The following is a 21143-nucleotide window of genomic DNA, read 5'->3' on the forward strand; positions in this document are numbered from 1 at the left end:
AGATGGCTCTGAAGGCAAAGAAGACAGCAGCCCCCAAATTTAGTGACGCCTCTCTGGGGCGACTGCTGGGCACAGTGAAAGGCCGCCTCAATGTCCTCTACCCCTGCTCTGGCTGCAGGAGGTCCACCAGAGTCACCAAACCAGTCTGGAAGCCGGTGGCAGCGGCAGTCAGCATCACCGGAGCTCAGAGGAAGAGGATGAATGTTCTCATTCGTTCAGCCGAGCTAAGTCAATCACCTCATCACTCTCAACTCACACACTCACAAATCCACAAAGATCTTAAACCTCAAGGGGCAACAACACTAACTCTCACACACACCCTCACATCACCATTCCCTCCTACCATGCCCACCATCAGTTCACTCCCCAGGAGGCAGTCATTGACTCCACATACCCCTCCCTTGCACGTTCACCTGGACATCTTCCCCGGCCTCTTACTCCCTTCCTCCACCCTTACACCATTCTCCACCCTTACTCCAACCCCCACCTTACTCCCTCCTACCCCCAGACACCTTCCCCTTTACGTACTCCCTCCTCCCCCTGGACATCCTTCCCCTCCAAACTTCCTCCCTTACACCTTCCTCCCCCCTTACGCCTACCTCCCCACTTGCTGCATTCTCTCTCGTTACACTCTCCTCCCTTGTATTCCCTCCTCCACCCTCCCAACCTCACTCCTGACATCTTCATTCCCCTCACCCAACCTCACCCCTGACACCTTTGTTCCCCGCCCTCCCACCATCAGATGATCCACTGTGCTTTCACACCAGCATGAAACCAATTTCTGCCCCTCACACCAAGCTGTCCACCCCCTGCCCAGTATGACGCCCGCCACCAACAGGACTGGACGATTCCACTGGAGGATTGTAAAAGCACAGAAGAAGGTCATTTGGCCCATCATGTCTGTGCCAGCCCTTCGATAGCAATTTAATTAGTGCCATTCCCCTGCCTTCTCTCTGTAGCCCTGCAATTTTTTCCTTTTCAGATAATAATCCAATTCCGTGTTGAAACCTCAATTGACCCTGCCATCTCAAGCATTGCATTCAAGACCCTAACTATTCGCCACATGAAAAATTTTTCTTCATTTCACCATTGCTTCTTTAGCCATCGCCATCATCTTAAATCTATGCCCTCTGGTTTTCAATCCTTCCACCAATAGGAACAATTTCCCCCAGGCCCCTCATGATTTTGAATAACTCTATCAAATCTCCTCTCAAACTTCTCTTCTCCATGGAAAACAGTTCCAACTTCTCCAATTTATCGATGTAACTGAAGTTCCTCATCCCTGGGACCGTTCTTGTGAATCTTTTCTGCACTCTCTCCAATGCCTTCACATCATTCCTAAAGTGTGATGCTCAGAACTGGACACAATACTCCAGTTGTGGCTGAACCAGCGTTCTATATAAGCTTAACATAACTTCCTTACTTTTATACTCGATGCCCCTATTAGTAAAGCCTCGGATGCTACATGCTTTATTAACCTCTCTCTCAATCTGTCCTGCCACCTTCAATGATTTATGCATATATACACGCAGTGGCCTCTGCTCCTGCACCCTTTTTATAATTATATGTTTTATTTTATATTGTCTCTCTGAGTTCTTCCTCCCAAAATTCACATTTCTCTGCATTAAATTTCATCTGCCACTCGCGCGCCCATTCCATCAAACCATGTCCTTCTCAAGTTCTACACCATCCTACTCACAGACATACCCATGGAATAAGGGAAAGACATAAAGCAGTAAAACAGAAAAACTACAACATGATTATTTCAAAAAAAGATCTGCAACTCTAATTTTCTTCTGCGGGAATGAGATTCCACGTTTGTAAAATTAACTTTGCGGGACCAGAGAGGTTGTTCAAGAGTAATTATCACTTACTATGCCATTAAAAACTCAGTTATTCCTGGATGAATAGGTCTTAACTTTATTTAGAATAAGAATAGTGAGTAATTAGCCTAAATTCAGGTTATGGCATAATCTCTGTGTTAATTCCAGCGGCAAAGACTGCAACTGCACAGCCTGAAGAGGAGCAGAATATCACTGAAAGTAACTCTCCACATAGAAAAATTCTCCTCATCTCGCCCTCTTTTCCCAATTATCTTAAATCCTCTGGTTACTAAGCCTTCTGTCATGCCAAGATATTTTTACATCTTGATGCCAAAGCTTCACCTGAGCCTGAAAATTAAAAACATTTAATGTATTTGTTACAAATTGCTCCCTCTCTACTATTTTAGTGGGGCACTCTGTCAGCCCTTTTCAATCAGAAGAACAGCAAGCCTATGAATTGTCCTTCATTTGTATATTTCAATATGCATCTGTAGAGCTTTTTGAAAGCAGCCATCGTAACAGCTGCATGTTTTCCAGTCTCACAAACAATCTTTGGACTGCAACAATATGGCAGTATAGTGACAAAACTGTAATAGATGAATAATAACAGTTTAATGCTAGTTTCATAACTAGTAAGGGTGATCTGATAAACTCAAAACATGTGCCAGGACGTTATGTGGAGGCAGTGCACCAGCCAGAAAGTTGGGGGCAATCCACCTCTGCAGGCTGTGGAAGCCATGATGATATCTTAAATTGAGAAGTCAATTAATTGCCTGCAATCATGGCTTCTGCCCCTCTAAGGCAAGATTCCCCTCCTCCAAGAGCCAGAGGCCCGAGGTACAGCTTAGTGAGGTCAGAGATCACCAGGATCAATCAGATAAGGATGGGGGAGGTCAATCATGAGGGCAGGGAGGTCTTCAAGGTTGGGCCCAATCAGGTGGGACCCTCCTTCTACATTGAGCCTGCCGGGAGGCCGCCTGGTTTTGCTGGGTAGCCTTACCAGTTGAAGTGCCTATCTGCTACTTATCCCACCACTCGTAAAATGCCAGCAGCAGCAGCAAGGTGATGGGCATAGCAACCCCAAACCATCCCACCCCCTATTTCTCAGCTCCCAGAGCGGGGGGAGGACCTTAAAATTCCAGTCATTAAGTTTGAGTAGTTTAAGAAGGTTATCTAAACTATTCGGATTGTCTTGCTGTCTTTTAACTTATTAGCAATTATGTTTTTTTAATACATTAAATTTGGATTGTGATATGGTGGAAGATGTAATGCCCTGTTGGCTCACTAATATTTAGCAATGTCTCAAACCATTAAAAACTAAGGTCATTAAGAAAATAAGGGAACCCTTACAATATTAGCAAATGCATAGAGTTACTAATGTCACTTGCTGAACAACATACAGTTTTTCTTTGCAATGAAATGTTGGGTCACTCATGATCTCATTCATGAATAAAGATGTACAAGATCAAAGATAAACGAGCCACAAAGGAGAAAACATCCAACAGGCATAAAAACAGCAAGACCAATTTTCTCCATTACAAAAATGTTACACCGTAAGGAAGTGATAACATTTACTTAGTGATAAAAAGATTTTTCAAAGAAATCAAATCTGCTCAAATAACCTTTGGGGTAAAAGCACTGACATTTAGACCGCAAGATCTCACAGTTAATTCGAAGTCTCTGCTGAGTTATCTGATCTCATTTGAGCCAGCAGTTCAAAGATAAGTTCGGCATTCATGGATCTTCCCCTCAGGACTGGTTGTGGTTCCAGCAGTGGCCACTAGTTAGCTCTGGCACTGCTGGGACTACTCAGCTGCCAGCCAATCTGATTGGCCGGCTGCTCTCGCAGGCAGGACTTCCATTCTCTGAGGGGTGGGAGTCCCTCTCTCAGCTTGTTGAGGCCACCTCTAACATATTGTCACAGCAGGAAAGCCTTTTTTTTTAAAAGTCAATCGGCTCAAGGCCAAATTTTCTACTGGGTTGGGGGGTGGGGGGGTGGTGATCAAAACTACCCCCCAAACCTGTAAAACTCATGCCCTTATATCCAAATTTTTTCTACTTTAATTATTACCTAATTGTTGTTTGGTAGTACAGAACTTGAGTATTGCTGAAAAAGGAGCCATTTCAAAGCTTTTTGCCTTGAACCCATCAAGACACTTCACAAGAATACCAATATGAGGGGAAAACAACAATTTATACTGTATGCAACGAGTGTGGCAATTGGTTGGCAAGAGGACTCTGATTGGTAGAGGCGCTTCCATGGAGAATGCACCAGTGATGGTGCCTGACAGATAACTACCAAGCATTGTTTGAAATTTAAACTAGGCAACTTGACTCCAATTGGTCAAGGCATTGCCCTGAGGAATGAGTCAGCAAATGGCTGTCACCTACTTTGTTTAACTGAAACTGGCGTAATGTTCTTCTGTCTGCAAAGAACAGGGCCCTGTGTACTAATATATGTAGCTTCCAGCACACGCAAATGTGCCACATTGCGAACCCGACTGACAATCTTAAATTGGCTGTCAGCATAATTCTTGGTGCACTGAGGACTATTTAGCAAATGTTGCCCAATCAGGAGTCACATCTAATGTTGAACACTATGTTTTGAGTTATGCAAGCAAGGGCAGGTTGTGTACAGTCTGTACCTTGCCCGTTGCAAACAGTTGCTGGGACATGCTGTTTGATACGATCCTCTAGTCTTTGGGATATACTGCCTACATACCTAGCAACAGACTGGCACTGAGAGTCATATACCACATTACTCATGTGTGTTGTAGGCATTAGGTCATTTTGGCTTAACAGCAGCATCCTGTTAGTTGCAAATACCATTGCACAGTAGCAGCATGAAACAACTAGCTTCACCTGTTGCAAGTGGATGTCAGACACAATTATATCAATTTGGCATAATGCCCTCTTTTGTGGAATAGCTTAAAAATCTTTTCTAAGCCAAAGTATGAAGAACAGCCACTTACATGCATTGGTTAGTAACACCATTGGAACTATACCACAACAGGGATTAAAACTTTTTTAAAAAAGCAACATAAAAAGGAGAGCGAAAATTGAGGGATCAGAAAGAAATCAAACTATTTCTGATGTGGATATTCACATTCCAACCAAGCATATCACAATTTTATTCAACTAGTTCAGATGATTTGAAGTGTTGAAGACAGCACCATATTTTCATCTTACAATAAGTTGCATTTACATAGTGCTTTCAACATACATACGTATCCCGTAGCATGTTGAAAGGTGTAATCAGACAAAAATGGACACCAAGTCACTCAGCAGGTCCGGCAGCATCGGCGGAGAAGAAAAGAGTTGACATTTCGAGTCTTCATGACCCTTCGACAGAACTAGATGAATTCACGTGGTTCTGTTGAAGGGTCATGAGGACTCGAAACGTCAACTCTTTTCTTCTCCGCCGATGCTGCCAGACCTGCTGAGATTTTCCAGGTAATTCTGTTTTTGTTTTGGATTTCCAGCATCCTCAGTTTTTTGTTTTTATCTAAGGAGATATTAGGACTCATCAAAAGCTTGGACCAAGAGATGGGGTTTAAGGAGGGTCTTAAAGGACAGGGAGGTGTAAAAGCAGAGCAGTTTATGAAGGGAATTCCATTGCGTTGCCTAGATGGCAGAAGGCAAAACTGTTAATGGTGGAATGAAGGGGAGGATATAGAAGTGACCAGAGTTAGAAGAAAAGACAGCTCTGGTAGCCAGGCATGAAGAGCGATATTGAGTACAGAACACACAACTTTGAATGAATTGAAGTTTACTGAAGGTAGCACCCAGGAGAGCATTGGAATAGCTAAGTCTGGAGGGGGCAAAAGCATAGATGAGGGGTAAGGGAAAACAATAAGTGCAAAATTAGTTGCAAATGGCTCCAGTTGTAGCCCAAAATGCAAACTGGGCTCAGCCCAGAGTCTACCTAACTTTGGGTACTCCAGAAACAAATTGAAATACACAGGATTGGTGAAAGAAAAAATGAACAAAAGAAATAACAAAGGATTTGCATGTATATATCATCGTTCATGAACAATGGACATCCTAAAGCACTTGCCTACTTTTGAAATGTAGTCATATTTATAATGCAGCCAATTTGCATAGAGCAAACTCCCACAAACAGCAACATGATGACAACCAGATAATTTGTTTTGTGCTGCACCGATGGCAATTTCCATGTTCTTCTTCAAAATAGTGCCATAGGTCTTTTATATCCAACTGAGAAAACAGATAGAGACTCAATTTAACATCTCATCTGAAAGACAGCACCTCTGACAATGCATTGGAATGTCAACTGTGGTAGAATTTAGTGGAGCCTGCAGAATTGGCCAAAATGTCAGGCAGGCCCAGAGAACTGAGTGGAGGGCCACACGTCCAACTTTCAGAGGTGGCAAGAAAATTATCCCGCATTAACTGAATGACAGGAAGGGTCCTACAGGGGAAACTCACCCTTTAACAGCAAGAAGGCAATTAGGCTATATTTTCATAGAATCACAGAATTGTTACAGCATAGAAGGATGTCATTTGGCCCACTGCTCCCCGAATGAGCAATTTATTTAGTGCCATTCTCCCGCTTTCTCCTTTTCAAATAACAATCCAACTCCCTTTTAAATGCCTCAATTGAACCTGCCTACACCACACTTTTAGGCACTGCATTCCAGACCTTAAACATTCACTGCATAATTTTTTGTTTCTCATATCGCTTTTGCTTCTTTTGCTAATTACTTTAGATTTTTATCCTCTCGCTCTTGATCCTTTCAGAAGTGGGAACAGTTTCTCCCTAGCTACTCTGTCCAGATCCAGATTTTGAATAATTTTAACAAATCTCCTCACAGCCTTCTTTTCACCAGAGCATGCAGTCCTAACTTCTCCAATCTATCTTCCTTTTTAATAGGCCACTTAAATCCAATTATCCCTTTGCTTATTGAGATTTAGTGGTGGCTCAAGGATTAAATGAAACCCGCACAGGTCTTCCGTGCCTCCAAAAAGCTGTCCTGCAAACCCTGTCGGGGCTGAGAGCGGCCTACAAGGGCAGTGCCTTGTTCACAGGCACTTTGTGCCTGGCCAAGGGGCCCGGTATTGGGAAAGAGGGGCCGGCTGAAAGCCACCTCTGCCTTGCATTGACCGCCCTTCCATCCCTCTCGCTACCGACCCCCTCCCTGTGACTCCCACCCCATCCGCTTACCTCTCTCCAGTGATCCAGCGATGATCCCTGCTGAAGGCCCTAGTGTTTTACCAGCAGCAGTAGCCACCACTCCCGATGGTGCTGGTGGTTTGGAGAGCTGTTGGCCTCTGATTTGCAGTATTTCCACATTCCTGGGAACTTAATCTGACAGGCGGTAAAGTAGCTGCTTACTTGGTAATTGTGTCAGCCTCATGCAGAAAAGTGACATGAGGGGCCTGCTCACCGTTGCATCAAATGATGCAGGATGGCATTGGGCAGAATCCCCAATGTCACCCCATCCCATTTAAATTTTCAGGAAGGTGGGGGGGCAGCAAATCAGCTGCGGGCCCGCCGACCTGTCAATGGCCAATTGAGGCCATTGACAGGATCATTTAACCAATTAAAGGACCTGCCCATCCAACCTTAAGGTCGGCAGGCAGGCCAGGAGCCCCAGCGGCAAACAGAGAAAACATGAAACCTCATCCAGCGGCAGGATGAGGTTTCATGCAGGGTTATAAAAATTTTAATCAAGCTAATCTGTAAATTATGAACATGTCCCAACTCTTGTGACATTGTCACATGAGGGGGATATGTAAGGGAATTTTTTTTTTCCATTTTAAATATTTTTCAAAGTCCAGGCGATCACCCTGAGGCTAAGTGCAGCCTCAGGGATATGTGCACTCTTTCGTGCGCATGCGCGAAAGAGCACTCTCGATCTCAGGGATCCCCACCCCTGCCCGCACAGGGAGCACATAGCGCTTCCCACCAGACGTCACACTGGGCGGGCCTTAATTGGCCCGCCCACATAAAATGGCGGCGTGGCCCACTTCGCCGGCGGGGATCGGCTCCGCGCCCCCCCGAGATTGGGTTGGGCCTGCCCACCCGACAGGCAGAAAATTCTGCCCGAGGTTTCCATGGTTCTCCAACTGGTGGGAACATTAAATTCTGCTCTTGGAGTGGACTGACACTCAAAAGTGCACACTTATGTGCACAGTCACACATGAATATCAAATATTTTATATAAACACAAGAGATATGCATATTTATTGCTCATAAGTACAGTTTGTTTCTCAATTTTAACTATATTAAATATATTGGTGAATGACTATTTAGTTAAAGAGACGTAGCTCAAAAAATGCTCACTTATAAAAGGTAAGGGAGTGGAAATTTGGAAGCGCTCTTCCCAACCATACACAAACTCACAGGATAATTCTGCACACAAATGGTGAAGCCCAAAGAGCTCCAGATATTATGCCTTGGACCTCATAGGAGGCCAGATAAGTAAATTTGGCCTTCTTCCTGTCTGCCATATCGGACCATCAGGCCCTGTAATGCCTGATAAATGGGTGCTCCATCGCCTAATTAAACCCCAACATTTTTCACTACTTCTGGGATCCAGTTTTGAATTCAGCCCAGACAGATGAAATCGTAGGCATTATTCTGCTGGTTGTGAAGGTCCTACATTAAGAATTTGAACATTCTCAATGCAGTTCTTAGTGGGCATGGGGGCTCACAGCACGAAACTGTTCTTCATGCATTAAATTAGCAGTTTACTTAGGAAGAACACAAAAATAGATTATTTTGGGGAAACGGAAAAGTCATCGAATGCAACAGGCTGTTCTTCTAAAGTTTCTGTCAAGGCACATTAATGAAGCGAACAAAAAGAAGCTTTTGTGTGTGTCTAACTTGTGATTTACTTTGGTGTTGGAGTTTGAAACCACAGAGTTTCCTCATATTAACAGCCCTTATCTTGATAAGCATAAATGTTTGCAAAAAAAAAATTAAGGAATAATATTCTAGCTTTTATTTGTGTGGAGTTTTCCAAAGAGTAAAATTGTCGAGTTGGACACATACAATTCTTTTCAAGGGGTCTTCTCCCTGATGTCCTGGCCAACATTTATCCCTCAACCAACATCACCAAAAAACTGATTGTCATTTATCTTACTGAAGTTTTACCTCCCAATGCACAAAATAGGGCGCCATATTTCCCCTATATTACAACAGTGACTGCACTTAAAAAATATTTTATTAGCCCTAAAGTTCTTCAGGATTTCCTGAAATTGTGAAAGGCACGATTTAAATCAAACATTTTCTCAACTGGGGGGGATGGGGAGAGTTGCTGACCGGGGTTGGGATGGAAGGGACATTGGGGGGAGAGCTGTTGGTAGTTCAAACTGCAGGAGTACAGGCACACAAAGAAACTAAGACACCCACCATTTTGCAGGCTCTGTTCGAGAACTGTGGTCTCACAGTTCACTTCATTAGGCCATGTTCACAAGCAAAAAAAATGCACACATTTAAAGGGGCCATCCCAGGACTGCCAAACCTGACTCTCCATTCTACAGCCACCCCATTGCTGCCTCGGAACTCGCAACTTGATTGCTCGTCCCACAACCCCATTGGGGATTGCAACCCAAAGTTTGGGAAGCCCTGATTTAAATGTAAGAAGGGGTGAAGCGGGGTTCTCAAACTTATCTCCTCTACAGACCCACTTATTAATGCCAACAGTAATGCGCCACAAAATATCAACATACAGATTATCATCGACCAGAAACTGAACTGGACCAGCCATATAAATACTGTGACTACAAGAGCAGGTCAGAGGCTATGAATCGTGCAAAGAGTAACTCACCTCCTGACTCCCCAGAACCTGTCCAGCATTTGCAAGGCACAAGTCAGGAGTATGATGGAATATTCTCCACTTGCCTGATCGAGTGCAACTCCCACAACACTCAAGAAGTTTGACACTGTCCAGGACAAAGCAGCCTACTTGATTGGCAGCGCATCCACGAACATTCACTCCTTCCACCTCCAACACACAGTAGCAGCATTGTGTACCATCTACAAGATGCATCGCAGGAATTCACCAAGGCTCCTTCGACAGCACCTTCCAAACCAATGACCACTACCACCTCAAAGGACAAGGGCAGCAAATAGATGGGAATGCCACCACCTGAAAGTCCCCCTTCAAGTCACTCACCATCCTGACTTGGAAATATATCGCCGTTCCTTCACTGTCGTTGGGTCAAAATCCTGGAACTCCCTTTCTAACGGCACTGTCGGTGTACCTACACCATATGGACAGCAGCGGTTCAAGAAGGCAGCTCATCACCACCTTCTCATTGGCAATTAGGGATGGGCAATAACTGCTGGCCCAGCCAGCGAAGCCACATCCCATGAATGAATTAAAAAAAGGTTGAATAAAATATACACAATGGAAAAATACAACTTTTCAGCATTATTGCAATTTCGTTCTTGTGCGATGTTTTATTTTTGTTTTCATGAAGGAAGTCATCATAACTTCTAAATTTGCATTTGATGTTGCGCAAGTTGTGGCCTAAGGAGACATGCCTCACCATCATCCTAGGGTCATCCTAATCTCCATTTCTGAGTATTAAAAATTAATCAACTTAATCAATTTGACAATGCTGCCAAAAAAAACCAAGAAAACTATCAAATGGAAATATGTGGCTTTAAATTACTGATAGCCAATTGGACCTTCATCTAAACACCTTTACTGGTCAGTTAAATCGTTCATGTATTTACTGGCTCTTCCATATTACAACAGAAATATGTGAAATTATTTATTACAATAGACATTCATTCCAATCATCATTCAAAGTAAGCAACATTTCCATTACCTAATGGAGCCATAATATGCATTAAAGTGCAGCAAAAATGTGGCAAACTCCGTGGGCTGAATTTCATGTTTGTCGGACGGGCGGGGAGCCGATCCCCACCAGCAAAACAGGCCGTGCTGCCATTTTGTGCAGGTGGGCCAATTAAGGCCCGCCCAGCGTGTTTCAGATCCCGTGTTCAGCGGGAAATTCAAATCAGCGGCGGGCGTGTTCAAACCACCGGTTCAATTGGGGAACCAGCAGTCTGTATACAGAACTGCCAGGCAACCTCCTTTAGGCTGTTCACTACGGCCAGTGACCATGCACCAGAAGAGGTGAGGTCAGGGGAGGAGGAGGGGGGCATGCTGCAGGGTAGGCCAGCGGGAGGCCACTGTTCCCCTCGGTTCTCCGAAGCCTGCTTTACTGCCCTCCTGGAAGAGGTGTCAAACCATTGGGAAGCATTGTTTCCAGAGGATGGGAGGAGGAGGGCCCCCCACGTGACCAGGCAGGCATGGCAGGAGCTGGTGGAGGCTGTTAGCTCTCAAGACGCTGTGCGGCACACAGGAACACAGTGCCGCAAGCGCTTCAATGATTTGTTGCGCTCTAGAAAGGTGAGTACCATGTCAGCCTTGGCCATTTTACCCAGCAGGTAGCCTCAGCCTTTGAGGCCCTGCACCCTCCACACACCTTAGTGTCGTTACTGCATTGGGCATTTGGCACACACTGCATGGGCAAACAGATAGTGACTATGCTTACATCAGCCTTAGTGGTTGAGGAGAAGATGGGTTCTCCCCACAGTATTTGCTGGTGTTTGTTGCATTTGAGTAGTCTGGGGGCAACCTGCAGGGGAGGCAGCTAGACACATCAGAACTCTAACACATGTCTTATTGATGGTGATGAGATGGTGGAAGGGGAGCCTCAAGGTATCATGGGCAAGAGCCACCTGCTGGCCTCAGTGCCACACCTAGTTGCGCCTCCTTGCCATGGGCGCTAAGACCCTTGTGTTATTCAAAGTGACGGAAGCTGAACGCGTCCAAGGTGGCCTTTGGCGGGGGGGGTGGTGGTGGTGGTGGTTGGGAGCAGCCGCACTATTTTCTGGTAACTGATCACCAGTAGTGTTAACAGGATCCGCTGGAGGCCTCAGATGGGCCTCTGTGGTTGGGGGGGGGGTGGCATGCACGTGAGTACATGAGCAATCAGCCCCAATGCATGCTCTTCCCTGCTCTGCAGGCAAAAACGGGAACAATAGCCAGGAGCGTCAGCGGGCTGGTGGTGGGCATTCCGTGCTGCAGCACCTAACCACTTATGAGGAGCAGGCCATGGAGCTGGGGAGGAAGCAGGCGGCCAGGTGTCGGCGAGGCTGGGGTGCAACGGCCAGGTATTTGAGGGCCACAGTCCTATCCACTCTGTCTCCCCACTATCTAAAGCACTGATGATTGCTGCAATCGTTAATGCAGCAACACTGCTAATTCACAGACTGATACAGTCAGACGTGTGGGTCACTCACAAAGGTCCCTCGGCCCCTTGAAGATGCGCGTCTCTAGCACCTTCCAAAGTCACCTTATCCCATTTGTGACCACTATCCCCATGGCTTAACATGACATGGCCAATGTATATTGGCCATATACATTGTACATAACATGTATAATTCACAAGCATAGTTCTCGTAAAGCCTGACCCAATTGCTGGAAGCTCAGTACATAGCCAAAGCTTCAAACTGATACCAACAATCCTACAGAAAGACAAATGATGGATCTCTGGAAAAATTCCCTGAACCATATTTTGAGTGGCCTCCAGCAGTCTCTTTAAGGATCACTGATTATCAGGACACTCAAGACTCAATAAATCTAAGCGGGCCATGTGTGGTGCAAGCTGTACATATTTGCCCTTAATTTCACATTCACAGATAATTAATGTAGGACCCTGATTTGCAACTCAAGGGGTCTAATGCCTGTTTCAGGTGAATACAGTAGATGATTTAAAGTCACCTGAACCAATATGCCAGTCATTGTACTTCCAAGCAAGGCATAGCGTGCCATATCACATCATGAAATTTAGAGGCACAAAACAGTTATCGGACGTTGAATTTATCCCCAAGATTTTTACTGTTCAATTGAAGGAAATAGACAAGATGCTGGTTACAATACCTTAATGAGGTTTTGTACTTATTATCCAGTCAAGGGTCTGGAAGTTGGGTATACTGAGGAAATACGAGAGTGATAATGAGTATTCTTTCTCAGTAGTAAGGTACATCAATGTACATTTTACTTTCTACCTGCTTATATGTCACTATTCCTACAAGTGACTACATTTCAACATATTTCATTGGCTATAAAGTGCTTTGAGACGTCTGGTGGTTGTGAAAAGTGCTATCTAAATATGATTTTTTTTCTATTAAACAAGGCTTGTGTAAATCTATATAACCAGATTTGACAAGCATTGTTCAACCAAAAGGTTTTGACATTTCAATTAATATTTGTAATATGCCTCATACTGCCCCACATAATAGCAAAATTGTACTAAAATTGCATTATTGGGCATGCATCAGGGTGGGAAAAAAGAGTAATTTGGGACTACATTGTAGCATTCAAATGAAACCAGAACATTGGATTCTTCACTAATTCTAGTGATGTATTGTACATTTTTTTTACACTATCCTTCTGGAATTAGGCTTTGTTAAACTTTGTTTACAGTTTACAAGTTTGTTTAAACTTGTATAATTTGTTTAAAACTCCAAGGCATTATAATCAGTACCTCGTTAAGGGAACATATCTACCTCCCAAGCTTCTTTCCACCCCCACCTCCATAGCAAGATCTAACTTCCCAAAAGCTATTCGCAATTGGCATCTGTGTTGGTTCTTTGAAAGAGCTAGCCAACAAGTCTCACTCCCCTGATCTTTCCTCAAAGCACGGGAAAGTTTTCACTTTGACTAATGTCCCTTGTTCATAAATCTTTTGGTAATTTTCTAGAGAACAACTTTCCTTTATTTAAACTTGTCGTTGCAAACCAAATGGCATTGTGTGAAAATTTATATAAGTCTGCAGAATCTTTGCAAAAAGGGTCTGAATGAAGAAGTCAAGTGAAACAAACACAGAATACAACATAACATCAGTGTCTCTTTATATCTAAGGATACCAGATATAATTTTTGATTACCCAACTTATTTTTAAATCAAAGGTGGAAAATCTTTAATATTCTTAATGAGCATTCACAAAGGGGAAGCCCCATAATAATTCAGAGCTTCAATTAAGCTGGAGATCACATTTCCAGGTTATTTGGTCATTATCACATTATTCTTTGGGGGAGTTTGCTGTCTACAACTTGACTACCATCTTTCCTGTATTACAACAGTGACTACACTTCAAAAAGTGGCTGGTAAAGTCTGTGGCATGTTATATCAACGCAGGTCTTTCTTTTTATTTCATTTTGATAAATTGTATTGTGTCCACAGTCCTTCAAGCCTTGCAGCTCCAGTTCTCAACAATGTTGGTGTGCTGAATATATCCCAGGCAATTCCGTAGACAGAACTGGAACAAGAGTCATCTTCAGATTAATATCTTGATGTGTTCAACAGACAGATTTTATACTGAACTTAATTACAGAAGAAATAATAAGTAATTTACAAAATTGAACATTGTGCCTCACAAAGAGCATTATTTGTTTTCACAAAATCTTTATGCAACAAGTATCATACCTAAAATTTAGATTGCATTCCTAATCTATAACAAATGCTTTAACTGATGTTTATTTTCTATTTTTACTATTTCTGAATTACTTTTATTATGAGAATGTAGACACATAGCATAGATTATGCACTTTTAGAAAAATATTTGCTTTATCTTCTAACTTTGATGTTTGTTCAACTTTGTTATTGCACAAAATATAAATGTTGACTCATGCAATTTTATCTGAAAGGAATGTTTAAAAGACTTCAGAAAGTATTTTCACCATTTGAGTACCATGAAGAATAATAAACAAGAGATGTGCACTAAGACTTACTCATTTACAAATTGAAGTATTTATGGGGTTGAAGGGCAGGGATTTCATAGCCATGTAAGTTACAAATTTATTCTCTGGATATTTCCATCAAAATCTTGCATGCATTTTGCACACAAACCTGACCAGACTTTTGCTGAAGTAAATAAAAATTGCCGATTATTTACACAACCCAATAAACAAATAGCTGAATGGAGTGGTATAAAAGTGCATAATTATGTAGAATACATTATGAAGAAGGCTCACTCTAGAACCATATTGTTGCAAATGGGCCACATAAGAGTTCTTAACATATATACCTATACAGTGGTATGCTTTAGAATGTATTTGTTTTGAATATGTGGCAGTACCCTTGTGGCTACCTAGAAGACAGCTAAATAATGAGAAGATTTTGAGTCATTAATTACTGGATGTTCCTCAAAACGAAACTCAGACTACATTAGTTAAGGTCACCAGAGACATACGAGGTTTCATAACTTTACTCCAGCATGTTTATTTTCCTCATATGCATGCAATGTAAACTCTAAATGATAATACTTTATTATTTTTTACGTCTGAGATCAGTTGTAAAATTAAATGCACCTTTATCAATTCAAAAGAGGGGTATTGACTTCTAACATAAAAGTAACAATTAACTCAATTTTATTCCATTTTGGGGTGTGTATTCTTCTGCCTAACTGCTGCTGTTAAGTCAAAACAATCTCTGAGATAATGTAAAATAAAAGTAAAGTTTTAATTTATAAGAAAACAGACATGAGTCAACTGTTAGTATTTGTATGGGTATTACACTCTGGCACTGCCATTTTGCACTGGGCTTCATCCTACATTAGAACAATCTCCTATGTTCAAATGTCCTCATACGCTGTTCATTACCTAATCTGTCACTTGTGTGAATATTAAAGTACAGCTATTTTGCATGGTACCTTACCAATCATATTTGTGGCCTAGAAGTAAGTAATCTCATGCAATGAAAAATAAATATTTGCTAAATGAATCCAAACTGGCATAAAAATCGTTGGCCCCCTTATCTCACATCGTTGTGATTTGATTTTTTTTCTACTTCACCTTTCAGATCGTTTAATTTTTTTGTGCCACAAATTGCTGGAAATTAGGACTGCTAACGACCCAGCAACGTCAACAATATATCAGGGACCTCCTGAACATCAAGTCAAGTGGTCTATTTGCAAGGGTTCTCCCAAACTAAAAGGTTTGAAAACCGGTATTTAAAAAGATAAAGGTTATGGGTTACACAGGAAGACAAGTGGACGTAAATGTGTTCATGTAGCAACTGTGATGTTGAAAATCAGGAAATTCCCACCAGGAATCCCTCATTTTCAGCCGTCATCTTCAGTTTCACAGTAACTTTTCAAGCTGCATGTTATTGCAACATTACGATTCCCATGTTTCGCCCCATAGTAAGGAACTCCATTATAAAGGTAGCTTCATCAAACCGCACTTTTATGTTATAGTGTGAATCACCTCCTCTATTTAAAAAAAACATAAAATGACATACTTCATGAAATGGGGGGAACTTCGTAAGCAAACTAGCAACAGTACCTTTTGTTTAAAAAAAAAGTTTGGTTCTTTGTTTCTTGTTCTCGGCTATAACATCCTCGAGTTTGTGGGAGTCTGTTTCACTTGGTGGCCGAATTACTTCCAACACCTCTTCCCCCCCCCCCGCCCCTACCCCCACACTTTTAAGGGACCGTTTAACTGTCAAATCTCAAAGGGCACTTCAAATACACAGGAAAAAAAATGGAGGAGTGGACGGTTGGCTCGGCTCGAGCTCATTCGAGAGCTTTCAGAGCGAGCGCTCCCGGGATCAGGCGACCACGGCCCCGCTCGAGCCCAGGTGGCACCCGGCAGCAAACGATACGTCGGCCCGCGCGAGCCCAGGTGGTACGCGGGATCAGTTCAGAGCGCGCGCGCGAGAGAGCAGCACGTGCGCTCACCCCGCCCAGCACGAGGGAGACCAGCTCAGCCTGCGCTATGTACACCTTGGAGCGAGTGAAAGCACTCCACTCTCCCCGCGCCTAAAAAAAACAGGCACACAAACTTCTCACACGTACAAATACACTTAAAGAAATTGTAGCGCACCAATGAGGCGACAGACAACATTTCTTTAGCTGCGAGTGGTGCATCACCATGTCATCTGGAAATCCTTAAATGTAAAAACGAACGGTTCTTCGAAATATGCTGAATGCGTGACTCTGCACCCGAGTTAGCGGGAGGGAGATGTTTATTTAAACTAGCTCACCGGACGTCTGGATTTCTACCTGATACATTCCGGTCACGTGTAGGTAAAAAGTCGCAAAAGAAAAAGATGTTGCAACCTTACACAAACCGTGCTAAGAGACTTTTTTTTTTAAAAAAAGCATATTTATCGCCCAAGCCTTTTCCAGACTTTGGCTCTCCGGGGCTTGCTTTCCCTTACACTTTCATGTGAAATTGGGAGTTGGACAAGTTCGTATTTAACACGTGTAAAAAGTGGTCATTTGCTAGATAAATAAATCTTAACATACAACATGGAAACTGGTGGGGGAAATGGTTTACTGAGCTGAATTTCAAGGAATTGTCAGGTAACGATGTCACCAAGCACCGTCTATTCTTTAATGCGCGGACGGTTCTACTACAAATTTCACAATTGATCCAGAAATATTGACGGTTAACTAATGCGCTTCGGCCGTAAAGTTTGAAGTCCCTGGCAATAATGTAGCTCTTAACGGGAATTGATGTTAGCCCCAGTCCGGGGGGACAAAGCCAAGGGCTGGCGATCCTCCCCTTCCTCCTCTGGCATTTCGAGAGGAAAAGGATACGAGGTCAGGCGACGGATATAGTTCACCGGCAGCCGGCCCGAGCTGATGCCTTTCCTTTCTTCACGCCAATTACAATGAAACTTTGAACTAGTTCAGAAACTCGTCTGTCGGGAGCAAAGGCGAACCGTGCACTCGATATTCTGTTCAGACGTTAACCACATTTAAGGCTTAAGGTCAGAGCTAATTCTCTCTTCACTTGCCATTTAAGCTAATCAGTTTCATTCTGTTACTACAAGTCCTGCCCCTCAAACCAGTTATATTACTTGCAGTGGAATAAGCTTCCCGGTATTGCTAAACTTTGAGCACAGAGCAAAATAATCTGCAATTTTAATTATACCAATTTGTATTTTGTTCGGCGCAGTTTTTGATTAAGTGGGGAAACACACGACTTTATTTTAGTCGGCGTTGACATTTACTGTCGCCTTGTGAAAGAGTGATAGATATGGATAAATACACCTGATCGATTGCAAAACAGCTTCCTGTTGGCGATCATTACTTCTAAAATGCATTCTAAAAGTACTCTTTAAATGAGAGAAAAATCAATTGTATGTGAGGTTTTGCCCCCTTCATGCTGCAAATTCCGGCATGCACTCACGGACGCGGGTCGCTCGCTGAACGTCTTTTAGGTAATATATGTCTAAAAACGTAAGATTGCAGCATTGTATATGACATCCAGTGGCTACAATATGAAAGAAAGAAATGAACTTCGCCCAGGGAATTAAAAATAATTTTAAAACCACGTTATCATTGATTTCATATGATGCATCCTTTTCTGAAGTTTGCATTCACAGAGAGCCAAAAAATATGCCTTTCGGTCTAAAGGCTGTGCAGTTTATTTTCCGTATCTGAAAGCACTCTTACCAGCAACTAAACAGACGGGAAGAAGCAATCTGAAGATCAGCCCACACACCACTTCTGATGCCATTGTCAGTAGACGGTTCTCTTCTCAAATATGCAGAGGGTGTTGAAATACTTGTTGACCGCACCGAACCGGTTATCATTGACAAAGTGCAAAAAAAAAATCCCAGTCAACTGCAGGTCCGGCTTCGCCGAAATTTAAAGCAACCTTATCATGGTGTCCTCGTGAACTTATTTCGATTTAGCCTCCAGAGCCGGAAAGTCTCAAACGATTACTAACATCGCCGGAATAGCCCATCAAGAAGCAGTTTATCTGATGGAGTCAAATTTATTTTCATGAGATAACGCCCGCGGGTTTGGACACGACAATCCGGCAAGTAAAATCCCGCCTCCTTCCAAATTGTCCTTTTTTAAAATCAGCCTTGTGCAGCAACAACAACAAAAAGGCAACGATGCTACGAACGGGTGCAAGAAATGATCCAGCAGCGAATTGGTTTTCTATTTTGTGGCAAGCGGACTTCGCAAACTTCTGCTGTTAAATCCCGTGGCCCGTATGACTCATCGCTAAAACGGAATCGGAGCCCAACACGTTTCACTGATGGAGCTTCTGGGCTAGCTTTTTTTTTTCTTCATCCAGCTTTTTATCCAAGAAGATTCACATCTGCAGCGTGAATACGTGGGCACTCCATTGCCGAGGGTCAATTTATTCGTTACTTTGTGATCCCTGCTTTTTGAAAAATGATCTTTTCAGAAACACGTACGGTTCTTTTTTGGAAAACCAGATGCGCGTGGGTGCGTTCTGTGACAGGCTGAATGTATGTGTTTTAAATCCCGCTGGTACAGAGTTGAAATTTCAGCCTCCCTGTGCTGCCCCTCTCTGGCTCTGGCTTCCAGCTGCTCTTGCTGCTCTGCTAACATCTGACTGAACTACCTTCAATGAAACTTTGTCAAACCAATTCTCACCTCCCCCTTCATGATTGACGTTCGAACCAACCATTCACAAATGATGCGATGCGTGTGGAAAAAAAATACTGCCTAGTATATTAGACTAAAAGCCGATCTTACAAATCACACTATCGTGCTGATGGGACTTGTGCCTTGGGATGGAGTGTGGAAACTCTTCCTTTCCCTGCTCCGAACGAAGACTCGAGCCACTTAGCAATACACGGGACGTTATATAAAAAAACGCAGCAATGATCTTTATAATATAAAACAGTTGCAAACATTGCTAGAAAGAAAATTCATAAAATGATGCTGCAAATTCAATATCAAAAAGGAATACTTTATTTATGGCCGTCCACTTTTTAAAAATTATTACAAAGATAAAAATAATCTTTAACAGAAACTCATCTTGATAGCTATTTCGTCTCGTTGGGTTTATTTCGTCCTAGTGGGTTAATTTTTTAAAGGTTAAGTCACACCCCAACGATTTATTTGGTATGTAATATATGATCTATATAAAAATATATAACCGCTGAATGAAGAACCCAATTTATTTAAAGTTGATTTAAACCAGTTTCATATTTGGAATGCCAGATTTTAAAATATGAAAACGATACAGAGACAGAGTAAAACATACAAAGACGAAAAACGTTGTATCCTTTTTTTAAATCCATAGCTATCTGCTAAAGGGATTTAAGGATGGATGTGACCTTCCAAAAGAAAAAGATTACACTCAAGAGAAAAACGTGGCCTCTAAAAGTAAGCAGCTATCTCTGTTTTTCGGACCCTCTTCTAGTTCCACGTAGTATTTCCTTCAGGCGCAGATCTTTGGGGGCATTTGGTCAGGCGCGTCATGCCTGGAGGCAGAAAGATCCACTGATTTTATTGACTGCCAATTAACTTTTATGGTCCCAAAATTTTTGGAATTCGTAATGTTTTCCTGGAAATTCGAAGTCAGTCTTTTAGCATTGTAACAGGAAAGGGATCCACCTGGAATATCCTGAACACTGAACGGTTTTCCGTTAAAAAAAAACACAATCATTTTTGAAAGTATTTGTTGGAAAGAAGTTGGATTTTTTTTAAATAAACAGAGCGACATCCGTTTCAAACTGTCAACGTTGACTTGTATAGAAAACGTACATTTGGGGGCCCAGGCACCTCTGCGTTAGTTCTGCAGATGGCAAATGAACCCATCCAATTGACGTGCTGCGATTGTATTCCTTTGATATCTATCAAAATCGACTGACTGTTTTAAGCTCTTCTAATTATTCAGAATTATCTATACAAAATGACTGATTATTTTTAAACTCTTTCAGATTATTGAAAACTTCTCAACAGTAGAAATTCCAGTTACAGTAACAGGTAATAAACATTAGAGATCATAAGAGAAATATGAGTTGTTCAGTTTGCTGCAATAGAGAAGGTTCTGCATTTCCTTTATGCCAAAGGTTTAATTATTTATTACACCTGTGTGCAATTGTCAAAAACATATTAACATTAAATAGTTGTAGCTCTAATGGGCCAATGCACATGAAGGTAACAGACAGTGACTAATTTCCTAAAAATTGACCTGTCATCCCATTTGCCGGCTGCCACCTAATTATTATAATTTTGTGATGTGATGGGAAAGGCTGCATTATTAAGTAACCAGACAATCAACTAGTTGTTAGTTGGCAATGGCGGAACTGCTGAAAATTCTGGACAATACATTAGGTGAATGAGCTAGTCACTAAAAACTGCACACACAAATCACCTAATAAAAGATAAAAGTATTAAGTAGAAACATAGTTACACTAGTGTGTGATTGATAGTCATTTAATTGACGTGAGATAACTATCTAAATAAAGGACTCATTCTTTACTGACACAGTAAAATACTGGGACTGCTGGTTTAATTGATACATGAGATCATGTGAAATTCCAGAAC

The 21143-nt window shown here is 42.4% G+C and overlaps 1 protein-coding gene across 1 annotated transcript in view; it reads right to left on the reverse strand.

Annotated features, from left to right (window-relative positions):
* LOC121279061 (piezo-type mechanosensitive ion channel component 2-like) overlaps window positions 1-19259 on the reverse strand; it is a 1076252-nt gene extending 1056993 nt beyond the window's left edge. The window contains exon 1 of the mRNA XM_041189919.1: window positions 18279-19259. Coding sequence (XP_041045853.1) covers window positions 18279-18342 — 64 coding nt within the window. The 5' untranslated portion in view covers window positions 18343-19259. The remainder of the gene's footprint in view (window positions 1-18278) is intronic.
* Between the last annotated feature and the right edge of the window lie 1884 nt (window positions 19260-21143).

Source organism: Carcharodon carcharias, chromosome 6, assembly GCF_017639515.1.
Source record: "Carcharodon carcharias isolate sCarCar2 chromosome 6, sCarCar2.pri, whole genome shotgun sequence".
Classification (NCBI taxonomy): domain Eukaryota; kingdom Metazoa; phylum Chordata; class Chondrichthyes; order Lamniformes; family Lamnidae; genus Carcharodon; species Carcharodon carcharias.